Genomic DNA, 15685 nt, shown 5'->3' on the forward strand with positions numbered 1-15685 from the left:
AGAAATAAAATGTTATCCAAGTGTTTTTTATTTTTTTACAAATTTTTAAACGCGTGCGCGTGCGCGAGTGCGTGCGTGCGTGTGTGTGTGTGTGTGTGTGTGTGTGTGTGTGTGTGTGTGTGTGTGTGTGTTAATGTGAAGGTCAAAGAACAACTTTAAGGAATTGGTTTTCTCGTTCTACTACATAGGTTCTGGGGATTGATCTTAGGTGATCATTCTTGACAGCCAGTGTCTTTACCAACTGAATTATCTTGCCAGCCCCCAAGCATTTATACATGAACCAAATACCTTGGATGCTTCCAGTGACATTAAGCTGGACATCAGAAGCACAAAGGCCCTGTGCTTCTCCCCCTGCCCTCAGGGGTACTAATTGGCAAAAACAGCTGGGCACAATGCAACATGCCCATAACCCTAGAACTTGGGAGAAGACTGTGGGAGACTCCATCTAGGGACATCTTCAACTATATAGGGAGTTGTTCAAGGCCAGCATATGCTACAGAGACCTTGTCTCAAGAAGAAAAGGAGGAAGAGGAAAATAAAGAGGAAAAGGAGGAAGGGAAGAATAAGAGGAAGAGGAAGAGGAGAATTGAACAGTGTGAGTGAGAAGTGTCTGCTCTACACCTGACTGCATTCCAGGCCCCTTTGACTTCTAGTTGGGCCCACAAGACTGTGCTGACCACACAGTGGAATGCGGCAGGAGTGAGGCCTGCTATCTTCATGCCTAGTCCACAAACATCTTTCTAGTCATCCCCTCCTTCCCCAACTGGATACCAATGCCCAAAGAGATATTAGGGGCCACTTAATAAAGATAGAAAAGCCTCTGGTCCTGTCTTAGAGTCTTTGTTGCTGTGAAGAGACATCATGACCACATCGATTCTTACAAAGGCAAACATTTAATTGGGGCTGGCTTACAAGTTCAGAGGTTCAGTCCATTATCACCATGGCAGGGTGCAGACAGACATGGTGCTGGAGAAGAGGCTGAGGATTCTACCTCAGGATCAACAGGCAGCAGGAAGAGAGACACTGAGCCTGGCTTGAGCTTCTGAAATCTTAAAGTGACATCTCCAGTGACACTTCTTCCAACGAAGCCACATCTACTCCAAGAAGGCCACGCCTCCTAACCACCTCCCCGTATGGGCCAATAAGAGTCATTCATCTCAACCACCACACGTGCCTACACGTGTCTCAGAGAAGAGGCACTGTCTGGATTTCATGTGAGCAAGAGGTAAATATTTAATGTGTTCACTGGGGTTTTGGAGTTTGTTTTTACAACAGCTTAGTATCATCCTAACCTGTGACGGAGACAAAAAGGAACTTGGCTCTCATCCATCAGTAGAGATGAGATCCAAGCATCCATCCTCTGGTATAAAGACTAGATAGATCCCAGGTCAGGGGAAGACTTGGGGAAGAGCTACGGGTGAGCTGAAAGGAGAATCTGCGGTCAATAGGACAGCAGGATGGGAGGACCAGCGGTGGTCCAGCCCTGAGGAAGGGCCCTATCCTCCCTCCCAGAATCCACTTCTCCTGGGTAGTAGCAGCAATGACAGGGATGGAACAGCTACCAGGTATGTGCTGCTCTCGAGATGATTCACGCTTGATTTTAGTCTCATAACTAAACAAAATCTCACGGTTCAAACAGGTATTCAGGGTCACCACATCCAGGCTTCCACTTAAATCTTGAAGTCCTTTTGCAACAAGCAAGGTGGACCTTCGGTGTATACCTCCTTCCACAGCATCAGTGTGTCCGCTGAAGTTTCTCATGGCACCATGAGTAGTCTCCAGAGTTATATGTTGACAGTATTTGGAGGCTTTGGGGAGTGATTAGGATTGGGTTATGCCATGGTATTTTTTCTATTGCTGTGATTAAACACTCTGATCAAGGGCAACTCAAGTGAAAAAAAGGCTTTATTTGGCTTATACTTCCAGGTCATAGTCCATTGCTAAAAGAAATGAAGGGGCCACCCCAGCCCCTCATCCCAGGGCAGGCTGAAAACACCCAAGTGCCATGATAAACAATGTGATAGAAAGGTCGGAAAGATAGAAAAACGGAGCGGTGTGTGACTATGGGGAGAGGCTAAACTGGAGACATGATGGTGGTGACAGGTGAGAGAGAGGGCTACATGCCCAGTAGGTGGGTCACTGCCCAGTAGTGTGAGCGGGATGGTGTAAAACAGTCTGGAGTTTATACAGACACAGACTCAGCCCCCAAACCTGCCCAGACACAGACTTGGGTAACGAAGCTTCACTTTCTGTATTGGACTTCTTCAAAAGACCACCATGGTTCCTGAAGCCACCAGAGGTCATGTTGATGTCTGTAGTCCATGCTGCTGCCCCAGGATGCAATGAAGCCTGAGATCAATGTAGATTATGCAGTCTGTGCCGCTAACTGATAACTTTGCTACCTGGAGAGTTGGGGGTTGGGGAGCACATGATGTAAACAGCATGTGAGGTCTGTGGCCCGCGCAGCTGCCAAGGACCATGAGTGGATCGGTGGCTCTGACCTGGCCAGGGGCTCTGCTGATGTCTGTGGCCTGTGTTACCACCGAAGCCCACGAAGAAGATACCCACGGTCCGGGTGATCACTTTGTGAATGTCTGTGGGCATGGGCGAGTGAGACCTGACCCCGCCCCTCATGGAAGAGTTGGCCCCACCCCTTGCCAGCCACAGCCCTGCTCTCAGCTGATGACTTCTGGCATAGATGCAGGGGAGAAAAGGCTCATCCTCCCTAGAGAGGACTGGCCACTATGAATTTGGACATGCTCCTGTGAGTATGTGGACAACACAAAATGGACTTGCTTTTTCCTTTGGGGGGTGTTTATGGAGGAGAGGTGGATATGGAAAGACTAGAAGGTGAGTGCATTCGGTTGTGTGATGTGAGATACCCAAATAATTTAAAAAAAAAAATCCAGGAAGGAACTCAAAGTGGAAATTATGAAGGAACACTGCTTGTTGGCCCAGACAGCCCAGGACCACCTACCTAGGGATGATCCTGCCCACAGTGAGCTGGGCCCTCATTCATCAACTAGCAATCAGAAAGATCCTCCACAAACATTCCCACAGGCAAGTCTGATCTAAGCAATTCTGCAACGGAAGCTCCTCCTCTCTGATGACTCTTAACCGTCGTGTTAAGTGTACAAGGCAAACCAGGGCAGACGGGACCATGAGGATGGAACTGCCTTGTGACATTAGTGGCTGTATAAGAAACCTGAGCTAGCATTCTGCTCTGTCCCCCACAATGCCTTCTGTCACCTTCTGATACAGCTAGGAGATCCTCACTGTACTCTTTTGGACTTTTCAGCCTCCATAACTATGAGTAAAGGCCTACTTATAAATTATGAAGTCTTGGGCATTTTGTTTTCTAGCAACAGAAAATGGCTGAGTCCAACAGGAGCCACCTGTGGACGGCACTGCCATCAAAACCTCCCCTTATACCAAGCTTAGACTGTCCCATCAAAACAAGTCTCATTCTATCCTCAGGAGGCAGCATACTACATACAAGGGTGATGGTGGTTGACCTTGTCAACTTAACTAGCCTAAGAGGCCAGTGGGGAAGTACAAAGTGTATCTGTTTTCAGAGGTAATTGGATCAGGGCTCTGACCTAGTGAATGAATGGTTTGATCCATTAGTAGATGGGGGCAGAGCTGTGGAAGGTGGAGTCTGAAGGAAGTGGGTCACTGGGGATGTCCTTGGAAGCCATGCTTTGACCTGGCTCTGTGCTACTGCTCTGCTCTGCTTCCTGTCTACAAGGAAAAGAAACCCCTCCACCAAAACGTTCTGTCCACGCTCATGCAGTTAAGACGCCAGAGGCTGAATCCCTTAAAACCATGAGCCGACACAAATCCTTCCTCTTTAACTTATTCCTGTAAGGTAAATTTTCATAAGGTAATTAAAATATATTGTCTTCGGACTGTTTTTAGCTGATAAACTCCCCAAGTGCAGAGGATGGTTCCATCGTTTTCTGTTGCAGCCATGACATGAGGGCCTTAAGAGTAAGATATTTCGGAGCCGGAGAGATGGCTCAGGAGTTAAGAGCCCCAACTGCTCTTCCAGAGGTCCTGAGTTCAAATCCCAGCAACCACATGGTGGCTCACAACCATCTGTAATGGGATCTGCCACCCTCTTCTGGTGTGTCTGAAGACAGCTAAAGTGTATATAATAAGTAAGTCGTGTGTGTGTGTGTGTGTGTGTGTGTGTGTGTGTGTGTGTGTGTGTGTGTGTGTGTTCTCTATGGTGACTGGAGAGGAAACAGTAGGAAACATGGGTAGGGTGTAGAAAACAGTGAGAATCCATGGCTAAGCCATTCTCAATGTCCATCCCTCTTGGTTAGCCAAGGTAGACTGTGGCTTTTCGGGCCTGATCCTGCAGTGGCTGTTCAGTATCCATCAATACATGGACAAGCTCTGAGCTGTGTTTAATCTGGGTTCAGCATCAGAGAAGCCACAGCCGGCTACCTGCAAAGCTCCTACCTACCACAGGCACTCTGACGGTGTGACCGGCTCACTGCTCCCATCCCTGTCTCTCAGGCTCTGACACTCCCCAGGAGATAAGACTAGAGACCCTGGTCTCCACTCACTCGCCTCCCCAATACCAATGGGTTTTGAGGGCTGGCAAGGGAGTGGCTATCATCAAGGCAGTCCTGCTGAATCTGGTTGCCATGAAGCAGAATGGAGAGTGACCTACCTAGCACAGAATGGATGTGCTGTAGACAGATGTGGTGTGACTACAGTGGATCCCTGTGCAGTCCCAAGAAGAAGCAGCCTAAGGGGCAGGACCCGTGAAGCGTGGGAGGCTGCCAGGGAGCTAGACACAGGTCCCTGACTGGAGAAACATCTACTGGCTTCTGCTGCTGAAAGGCACAGAATCTCCAAGTTCCTGACTTCCTCCTGTCTGCTGAATGCTATTCTGAGGGCCCCTTTACTCCAGACGGTCACTGTGTAAGACAGGTACAGCTGGGAAGCCTATTCACACATGGAAAACAGAGATGTCGAGTGGATAAAGCGGGAACCGTTGGCACACGCTCCCTTGTTTTTTCTCTCTGAGGTGGGCGTGAGGGTGCATTCCATGGTGTACGTGTGGGAGCCAGGGGACAAGTTTATGAAGTCAGTTCTCTCCTTCCACCCCCACATGAATTCCAGGGACTGAACTCAGGTTGCCAGGCTTCTACAGCAAGCACCTTTACTCTCTGAGCCATCACGCTGGGCCGTCCCTTCACTTTTAACTCTTACTATTTCCCAAGTGTGGTCACATCTGTCCTTGGTGAACATAATCAAATGTGCCTCTAGTGCCCTCCACTCTACACCAGAGGGCAAGAGACCATGAAGCAGACTGACCACTCCCACCCCAGGATTTTTTTTTTTTAATGGGGATAGTTTAACCTGAACTAGGTCAAAGAACAGGGACAGCTCCAAACAGCCCCAGGCACACTGCCTACCCCAGCCCATTTCTTGACAGACACAGTAGTGTCCCTTCAGTGGATAGGCTGCTGGGGAAGGGGACTGGAATGCTCCCAGCAGGAGGCCTACTGCTGAGCTGAGACCTACTGACTTTGTGACTGCAGTGCAGTCCCAGCTCAGACTCAATCATCCAGATTGTCCCAGTCAGGCCTCCCTATGACTGGAGGCCAGTGCCTGGGAAGGCGCTCACATGTCCAGTACATGGAAGTGACATGGTCACTTCCAGAAGTGAAGAAACTGAGCAGCTACCCGATAAGGACTGGAGTGACCTTTCCTCCATGCCACCTTGTGCTCAGCCTTGTCTCCAATTCTGTGGCAAGTGGTCTGTCTTGAGCCAGTGTGGAGCCCGTTCTGTTCATCCCACACTTGGGACCAGCACCTTCTGTTTCCCCCCCCCCCTTGTCTTTTTCACAAGGGGACAGCCAGAGGCAGAGAGAAGGACAGCATTGCAGGGAGGGCACTGGGAAACCGGCAGATCTGGTGTTCAGGATGAACCTTTCCCTACCAGTAAAGGTGTGCTGGGGGTGAAGGGTAGGGTCAGAAGCAGCCCTCTTTCACTCGCATAGTCTCCAGAAGGAATTAGTAGTATCTGTAATTTTCAAATTGTACTACATAGGATGGATAGAGTGGCTTTGATGCCATTTGAATACTGAGCTATGTGACTGTAGGGCCCACTCAAAATAACTGTCATTAAAGTTTTCTCAAGGGGCTGGTGAGATGGCTCGACTTTAAACCTCAGGTCCCACGTGATAGGAGAGACCCTAAAATTTCTCTTCTGACCTTCACAGACATAATACATACATACATACATACATACATACATACATACATACATACAAGCATACATACAAGCATACATACATACATACATACAAGCATGCATGCATACATACATACATACATACATACATACATACATACATACAGTTTCTTCCCAAAGTCTCAGGTAGCCTCCCTAGACGGTGTCTTCTACTGTAAAGCAGGAGTGGGCAGTATAAAGTAATGTGTGTCACTCCTCTACATGTGTGCTGACGATTCTGTTAGAGGTGGGACCTTTGGAAGGTGATTAGGACGAAGATGGCGTCCTTGTGAATGGAACTAGGACCTCAGAGGAGCCTAAGGGACTACACTTCACCCTCCCACTGTGAGAGCACAGCTAGAAAGAACCACATATGGACCAGAAAGGCCCTCACCAGAAACCCAATCTTTGGGCACGTTAGCCTTGTGAGGACAACTTGGGCTGTTTACAGACCTAGTTTGTAGGTATTTGGAAGGTGTGATGGATCTTCTTGGTTGTCAATTTGACTAAATCTGGAATTAAATGGAACCCAGAAGTAGAGGGCCTGCATGTGAGGGATTTAAAGTGTGTGGATCACCTTCCGGTCCAGACCTCTGAGGTAGGAAGACATGTGTCTTTGGTACAGTTCTTGCTTACTTTTGTTTTTTGAGACAGGGTTTCTCTGAGTAGCTCAGCTGTCCTGGAACTCATTCTGTAGACCAGGCTGGCCTCAAACTCACAGAGATCCTCCTGCCCCTGCTGGATTAAAGGTATGCCTGGCTTTTGATCCAGTTCTTGAGGCAGAAAGATATGCCCTTAATCTGGGCCACACCTTCTGGTCAATTCCTTTGTTGCCATTAGAGCCCACTTCTTTGGAATTCTAGTGTCTATGGAAAGCAGCTGAGACACACTACTGAGACACACCACATACAGTCTATACCACGGAACAGAACGCCCAAACCTTGAGTGTATTTTTTTTTTTTTACAGCAGCCCAGACTCATAATCCCTTAGAGCTCGCTCCAGAGGATTTGAGTTTCCCAGCTAGATTCTAAAATCCATGAGATGAAAAGGGATAAGTTGTTTTGTTTTTTTTTTTTAATTACATATATGTGGGCTCACTATGTTGCCCTGGCCTGAACCTCACTCTGTACACCAGGTTAGTCTGAAACTCAGAGCTCCACCTGCCTCTGCCTCCTGAGTGTAGGATTAAATAAGCATGCCACCATGCCTAGCCAAAAACAGTCGTTTTTTTTTTTTGTTTGTTTGTTTTTGTTTTTCCTTTTTTTGGCTATACTAAGGACTGATCCCAGGGCCACATGCATGCTAAGCAAGTGAATTACCTAATACTACATCCCCAGTCCTCAAGCCAACCTTAGCCCAGGAAGGTTTTACTACCCCAGTTAGAAACTACCAGTTCCAGGATTCCAGGTGTTCAGACCACGCCCCCAGGGACCATGCTGTGCTGTGCTGTGCTGTGCTGTGCTGTGCTGTGCTGTGCTGTGCTGTGCTGTGCTGTGCTGTGCTGTGCTGTGCTGTGCTGTGCTGTGCTGTGCGTCTGGAGGAAATGTCTGTGGACACTGGGGTGGTTGTGAGCAATGGAATCCGACTTTCAGGAACAGATCCGATCTAGTTCAAGTGCTAGTTATTAGCTCTGTGACCTTGGCCTCTCTGAGCTTAAGCTTTACTTTCTCATCTCTAAACTATCCTAAGGTTAAGAGCAAACGAGAGCATGAGGAAACCACAGCTCGTGGAAGCAGCAGATGCTGGCTTACTGCCTCCTATCCCCTTGCTAAGAAGCAGCTAGTACACTAGATTGAGTTTTCTAGACAGATTAGTGAAAGAGGGTGTGTAAGTTGGTTCTCTGAGCTAATCCCTTGCTGCAAACCTAGGAATGTACAGAGACTGTTCACCCAGGGGAGCAGGGAAAAAAAAACAAAAACACTTAACTTTGCCAGCTTAAGACTGGGGTGTGGGGCATGGCTTTATGTACATAGGGAGAAAAACCCACAGTCTTTGGGGAAACAGCCCAGTGGGTCTCCAGCCTTGCAAGTGGAGAACAGGGAAGGAGTAGGCTGTAAATTTAAGTGAGCTCTCTGAGGGCTGGTGGCAGTAGAGCTGATGGTGCTTTGGGGGAGAGATCTACATTTTACTAGGGGACCCAGGTACCTAGAAGTCTTTGAGCCTTGCTTTTCTGTCATCCATATACATGGAGCAGCCCACACTTGCCCCCAACTCCACACTGTTGAGGTAGCTAAATCAGATACCCAGGGATGTGTACCACGAAGAGCCATTGTCCCCACCTGTCCCTCGGGAAGAAGGACACGAAGACTTCCAAAGAAACCAGCACATGCACAGGACTGCCTCATAGAAAACCGACTTGCAGAGATTTAATAGATGCAAAAAACAAAACAAAACAACAGGACTGTCACCAGAGTCGTATCACAGGAGTGGTTCTCAAGGCACACAGAGTGGAACAAATGACAAAACGGACCTTTTCTGTGTGTGGTCAGCCGATGACTAAAAGATGTCTAAGAGGGTTAAAAAGCCAACCGGCCATTCGAGGTTTATTCCGTGGCAAAGAAATGAAAAATGAATCTGTGAGATCCTGCAGGTTGCAAGGGTAAAGGCATCCCGCAGCTTCTCAAGACAAGAAAAATGAGGGCATTCTGTTTAAACAGTAAGACAGATGCTGCGAACATCACCTGTAGCTCCTACAGAGCCCGCTGAGGGGAAGTGGGGCCGAGGAGGCTTGAGCCAGAAGCACCTGACTGAAGATGGCTCCTGCCAGTGCCGGGCTCTAGTCAGCCCCATCCACAGAGCTCTGGACAGAGTTGGTAGTTGGACTAGGCCAGGGGTGGCCCAGGTAGAAGGACAGATGGAAATAGGGCTCACGGACACACTTGGGAGGTAAAAGAAGAGACATATCAAGATGGGACAGAAGGCATTCCTCTTTCCCTATGGCTTTTTGGCTTCCTGGAGAGATAGGTGCTTGAGACCTGAGGGCAAGGGATAGCTCCAGAGAGCATCCTAAGGGAGGGAAGTGTGCTTCTGAGAACCGTGTGGAAAGCACAGTGCCGGCTGAGAGGAGGGAGGCAGAACATCCCTCTGGGGCCCTCTAGCAACGCCCAGCCAGGCTCAGGCAGCTGAGCCCAAACCTGAGACAGAAGACATTTAAAAAGAAAAAGGGCAAAAAGAGAGGGACGGGTGTGATCCTGTCAGGGCTGAGGTATCAGAAAGAGGCACGGGCCCAGCATAGCCAAGTCCCATGGCATGCGATGCTAGGAGGCTGTAAGGATAAAGGACCACACCCTCAGCAGGGGACCAACCTCCAAGGAAGTTCCCTAGGCCTCCCAAAGCAGTTGCTTTAACTAAGGTGGCCGCACCACTGAAGTCTTCGACAGCCACATCTCAGTGCCGCTTTGATGCTGAAGCTCGAAGGTGTCCACACTTCTGCTCAGGACAGTCCACGGTTGAAGTGTGTGTGGCCATCTACAGTCGTACTTTCCACCTAGTTACCCGGTGGTTCCTCCAAATCCTAGCTGGAGTACGCAACGGACGACATGTTTGGTGAGAGAGAGAAATAAAGTGCTGGCGGCTCCTTAGGCACTTGTTATAGAGGAAGAGGTGGCAGCACTGCCCTGGCCCCACACGGGGCTTAGTAGTGAAACACATTCAGTCTGTTGTTCTCATCCAGGCCCAGCTGCAGTAAGTTCGATGTGGTTGTTGATTTGGGCACCGAGGAGAAAAGCTGTCTGGACACAAAGTGAAGGAAAACTGGGTGGCTGAGAGAAAGGGTCTAAGGTCCAACAGGATGTTCCCCCGACACCACAGAGGCTGGTGGAGGAGCTCAGCCAGTCAGCTGCAACCACAGGGAGGGACTAGAGCTTGGGGACCAGCTAGAAGGATACACCTTGGGGTCGTTCCTGAAATGTTCCAGCCACTTCCGGTTAGACTCGATCATGCTCTGAATGCTGATACTGTCCGTCTTGGGGACTCGGGAGTGGGAGCGCTGCAGGAGGTGGAGCTGCTCACTGGAAGAGAGAGGAGGGCAGGCAGGAAGATGGCGACATGCCCGAGCTGCGTACCGCCTCTCTGTCTCACTGACCCTCTCGTGCCTCTGTAAGGCCTTCTCTGGTAAGGCGAGTCATCAGGTCCCCAAAGGGAAGGTAGTGGCTGCCCTCCACACCCTTCCTGAGCATCTGATGCAAAATCTACCCTGGAGCTTCACATCTGTCCATCCTTAGCCGATCTCATCAGCAAGGAGCTCCCTTCTGTCTGCTCAGATACAGAGTGTCAGCTCTCTGGCTGGCCCAGAGATCAGAGATGGCTGTGGGGTTTACAGTTAGGGCTGGGGCGGGAAGAACGAGACATCTGCCAGAGACTGAGATGAATAGGAAATTAATAACGGGACTAAATAACCGTCTGTCTGTCTCCCCCATGGGTGTCCCTCTCCAGTTGTTGCTCAACAGGTATTGGAGAAGAAGGGGGCATAGGAATCAGACAAAGAACTCAATGGCAAAGCCGGGCCAGACTCCAGGGCTGGTGGGGCCACAGGAGGAGCAGGGCTTCACCTCCACCTCTCCAGTGATGGGCAGGGCCTGCAGAGCCCACGTATCCCGCCCCATGTCCGTTGAACCTCAGCAGCAGGGATCTGACTCTTTCCTTGCTGTGGTGGAATTCCTCAACAAAGGCAAGATGCAGGTGGCTCTGGGCTGGGGACCTGCCTAGGCTCGCAGGCCAACAGGACCATGAGGTCTGTTCCCATCTGCCAGGGAGGTGCAGTGGAGCTCTAGACTCTGGGGCCACACCTAGCACAAAGGCTTACCTTACAGATACATAACCCAGCTTGTTCTCCGGTGGGGGCGGGGAGCCACTGGACAAGGGGATGCCCGCTGGAAAAGCAAGAAGATGGGGTTCGAGGGCAGCCGTCAGGAGAGTCAGCCCCAGCCCGGCCCCAGCAGGCCACCTCCAAGTTCACTACCAGTACCCCCTGCGTTCCCGTCCCCAGAACAAACAATGACAGGGAAAGTTTTCATCCTGGAAGTGACAGACAGGTGACAGACAAGAACTGTCCTGTTTACTGTGATTCTGAAAATCTCCTTTTCAATTTGGGCCGAGCAGAAAGAAGACTTTTTTGTTTTTCTACATTCTTTTCTCAAATGGTTGCCTTTTTGACTTATGTTATTCAACAAGGCAAGACTAGGTCCCAAAGCTGAAGCCAGGGCCCAGGGGTCATAAGTACATGGTCAAAACTTGGCAAGTGATTCACTCATTCAAAAGTACTCTGGAGCTTACTACTAACCTGCAGAGTCTCAACTTACTCATCTATAAAATGGGGATAAATAATTACTACCTGAGAACCATAAAATAGACTAAATGCAGGTATGTGTGTCTGTGTGTGTGTGTGTCTCTCTCTGTGTGTGTGTGTGTGTGTGTGTGTGTGTGTATGTGTGTGTGTGTGTGTGTAAACGCCGTAGTGTACCATATGAATGACAGATGTTAGGAAGACAAAAACTGTTTAAAATTCTGCCAAGCTCTAGCATTGATAATAAAAGCTCCAAGCAGTGTGAGCTCAGTGTAAGACAACCCAGCACAGAGCCTCCAGCTGAAGGGCCTTTGGCAAAGGTCTTCCTGCCCCAGGTCCCCATAGATAGAGACACAGAGGCAATGGACCAAAGATGGCGGCCGAAATAAGGGGTGGGCAAAAGGAAACGGAAGGATGCTTATGAGAGAGGACATAGAGCACAGGAGAGAGGTGTGGAGGTGGGACCTACTGGGGAAATACTTGCGCCACTTCTCCAGCAGAAAATCATCCACGGTTTGCGAGGAGGAGGAGGGAGACAGCTTGGTGCCCTGTCCCGGGTCCCAGGCCCACTGGGTGGATGTGGGTGTCATAGAAGACAAGGAGGAGGGCTTGGTCTGGGAGGAGTAGGCAGGGGCAAGGATGTTCTTGGAGGACCGAAGTGAGGAGGTGAGGAGCGGAGGTGGGGGCTGGCTGCTGAGGCCCTGTGGTAGTGGCTGGGAGTTGAGACTTCCCAGCACGCTCAGCACGCCATTTAGCTCACTGCTGATTCGCTGAAGGGAACTGCTCAGGTAATGAATCTTGTTGGGATCAGCAGAGTTTGGGGTCGGGGTGACTGAAAGGAAAGAGGCAGATGGTGGGAAAGGACTCAGGGTGTAGCTGGCACTTAAGGGTCTTATTAGTGCCTCTCCCTGTCCCTGCAGGTTACAGGCTACGGGCCTTATGGGAGGACAAAAGATGGACGGCAGGGCTTCTATGTCCTAGACAGGGGACCCAAGGACATAGGCAAAAGGAAAATCAAGGTCCTTGACCCAACTACAGGCAGAGCCACTGCGACCAGATGGCTGCAGGAGGCCTTGGTCCCACCATCCCTCCCCATAGCAGACCCAGCGCCAACGGCATACCTCATCCAGACATAAGCTCAGTACAAGGCTGGGGGTAGGGGACAGGACCATAGGCCCCACCCTCCCTCACCACAACACTGACCCTCTTCCTCCATGGCTTCTCTGGGTGCCACCACTCACTGTGCAGCAGGGGGCAGGACTCAAAACTCTCACTGCTCAAGTCATCCATGTCGCTGAGATCAAAGGTCACCTTCTTGATAGAGGATCCTTTCAGAGTGTCCTCGTCAGAGACCTGACAGACAGAAGTGGCCACTAGTACTGTCCATTCCCATGTGTTTTCAATCCACCTGCCATGCAATAAGTGAGGCCTGAGGCCTGAGGCCTGAGGCCTGGTGAGCTGGTTCTTCTGGGATCCAAGGTTCCACAGGCACCGCAGGAGAGGTGTACCACAAAGTCTGCCTCAGTAGAGAGGCTAAGGTGAGAGAACCCAACTGCCTATGAAACAGTCTGGTCCCCAGGACCAGAGGAACCCCATCAATCTGCTCCCAAACTAGCCTCACGGTCTCTCCATTTTGAGTATCCCCACTCCCAAACCAAACCTGGGACATGGAGGAGACTGCACACCGTCTCAGGGAAGGGAGAAACGCCCTGATGCCACACTTGGTCACGGCTCTCCTAAGAACCATGCGGGAAGAACAGAGCTAGTCCCCGAGTCAGTGACGTTCACCAAGAACGCTGCGACCAAGCAGCAGAAGCTCGTAGAGTGCCCTGAACCGTCAGCACAGACACTGACCGCTCGGCTCTTCTGAGAGAGCCGTGCCTCTACTATCTCGAGAGCCAAGCGCCTGAGCCTAGAGATCCAGTTCTCCCTAAAGCAGTCTGAAGAAAGCCAGGATCCTGGGAGGGAAGGAGGGAGTGGCCACATTGGGCTGTATGGCCACAGGAGGATACCTCTTCCAGTAGAGAAGATTCCAGTTGGTTCAGCTTCTCCTCTTTCTTCTTCAACAAGTCATGGCCTTTCCGCATGGCTGACTTCATCTCGTCCAGGTGCTTGGTCTCCTGTGTCCAGGGAGGAAGGGGAGACAACCAGTGTTAGCATGGATGCCGGAGTCCCAGCTCTGATATTGGCTGGCTGGGAGGGTCGTAAACACCTTAAGTCTCAGTCCGCTCATCTGAGAGAACTGCTATTCTCTCCTCAGATCCTGAGAACTAACGGGACGGCGTGCTGCATGAGGAACACTGTGCCCGCAGATGCTAGGTTCTCAAGCTGTTGACCAGATGTTACCATCACTTGGCTAACACCCTTGCCGCCAACAAAGAAGAGTACAGCAGGGCAGTAACAGTGCCCGGGGACAGGATGGACACACCCTGGGGAGTCCATCCTTGTGTCTACATGCCTCTTGCTGTCTATCGCCCACAAGCTAGGCATACAGGCTGCAAGGCACGTGCCCCTCACCCAGTTCTGGCACCATCAGAATTGCAAGGCTTCAGACGTGATCCAGGGGAGCCCGTGCAACTGAGGCCTCAACTGGTGCAAAAATCTGCCACATCATGGAATGATGGCATCTGTGTTTCCGTTGCGAATCAGACCATACAAGAAGCGAGTCAGGGGAGCTACTCAATCTTACACTGAGTGTATTCCAAGACCTTCATGTCCCCAGTCAACCAGAGTGACAAAGAAGAGAAGTGAAATATTTTAGAGATTGGTCACACCTTTCACCTAAGCCATGGCAATGACTCCACAGTTCTAAACCGCTTGGCTTCAGAAGTGTTTAAGATTTTTGTACTTTTCTGATTTGGGAATATCTGCATAGACGTTACCCTTTGAGAATTGATTTGGGGGCTAGGGACCCTCAACCTGTGTAGCTCACTTTTTAAAGATGATCGATATGAAGATAAAATAATTTACTATTAGAGGTGTTTACACACACATAATGTGCAGCCATGGTAAGGCAAGTGACCCCAGAGCTCCTGAGTTCCCAGTACGATGAGCTGAGGAAAGCTGGTAACCCCCCCCCCCCACCAGACCTCCCAACACGGGCTGGCAGGCCTCCTCTGGGCTCCTGACCTCATCCAAGTTCTTGCGCACGTTCTCCAGGACCTTAGTGCCGGGCAGGTCTTCGTCTACCTCCTGGGCACTGGCCAGCTCATGGCGCCAGTGCTGCTGGGCGGCTTTCAGAGCTGTCTGTCGCCTCCGCATGGAGCGTGTCTGGCGCACCAGGAACTCCTTAGCACTGCGGACAGCTACACCCTCAGCAGAGAGGAAGTGCCGGACACTGTGGGGCAGCAAGAAGGGGGGGGGGGCTGAAGACAACATTGAGCCACAGGGCTGGCTGATTCCCCGGCACACAGACACCTGAGCACGCAGGAGCTATGGCTGAAGCTGTAGATAAGTGTTGTTGAAGACCTAGAGAGTGTGGCACTCGGGCCTGTACTGAGATAGCTAGGCACTCCCGGGGTCTGACCTTTCCACGAGAGGTCAGCAGCTGCCAGCCTGTTGTGTTAAAGGTCACGGATCTTAGCTTAGTAGATTCATCCATCCCTAGGCCGTGCCTTGAACCAAGCCCGGTGACGGCCACTGTCACCTCAGCTGTGGTGTGGGCACTCCCTTCAGCTTTCACGGCACAAGATGGGCTAGGAAAACTCACCTATCCATGGACAGGTCGATCCCTTCCTTACTCAGGGACAGAGAAGAAGACACCTCTTGGTTCTCATTCTGCAAACACATAGTGGAAAAGACTGGATGTAGCAAAAGCCAGAGAGATCCTGGTGTCTTAGCCGAAGAAAGAGCTCTGACGGCCCCTGGGTGCTCTTTACATCTGAGGTACCATCTGAGTGACGGAGGGGGCAGAGGGAGGCTAGGTCCTCAATAAAGCAGAGTCAGGCTCCTCTCAAATGCCCTACCTTTCTGCCTCCCTCCACAACCCCACCCTCACTCCCAGGCATTGGCCCCTGGCTCACTGTGCCGAGGGATTTCCTCAGGTCCTCAATGTGGAGACCTGGCTCCGGGTGTGGGGGAGCATTAGTCTCAGCTGCCATTTCTTTCAAGATGTTCTGCTTCCTCTGTACTTCGGCCTCTAGGCTGC

General features: G+C 50.7%; 1 protein-coding gene across 6 annotated transcripts in view; it reads right to left on the reverse strand.

The window, feature by feature from the left end:
* Positions 1-8591: 8591 nt before the first annotated feature.
* The window catches only part of Cep164 (centrosomal protein 164), a 63644-nt gene continuing 56550 nt past the window's right edge, over positions 8592-15685 (reverse strand). For all 6 annotated transcript variants that reach the window (XM_039082355.2, XM_039082353.2, XM_039082354.2 and 3 more), the window contains 9 exons: positions 15561-15684; positions 15248-15315; positions 14668-14875; positions 13551-13658; positions 12780-12891; positions 12008-12370; positions 11059-11125; positions 10142-10264; positions 8592-9985 (listed from right to left, as the gene is read on the reverse strand). In XM_039082355.2, the coding sequence (XP_038938283.1) occupies positions 9889-9985; positions 10142-10264; positions 11059-11125; positions 12008-12370; positions 12780-12891; positions 13551-13658; positions 14668-14875; positions 15248-15315; positions 15561-15684 (1270 nt within the window). In that variant the 3' untranslated portion in view covers positions 8592-9888. The remainder of the gene's footprint in view (positions 9986-10141; positions 10265-11058; positions 11126-12007; positions 12371-12779; positions 12892-13550; positions 13659-14667; positions 14876-15247; positions 15316-15560; position 15685) is intronic.

Source organism: Rattus norvegicus, chromosome 8 (assembly GCF_036323735.1).
Source record: "Rattus norvegicus strain BN/NHsdMcwi chromosome 8, GRCr8, whole genome shotgun sequence".
Taxonomy (NCBI): domain Eukaryota; kingdom Metazoa; phylum Chordata; class Mammalia; order Rodentia; family Muridae; genus Rattus; species Rattus norvegicus.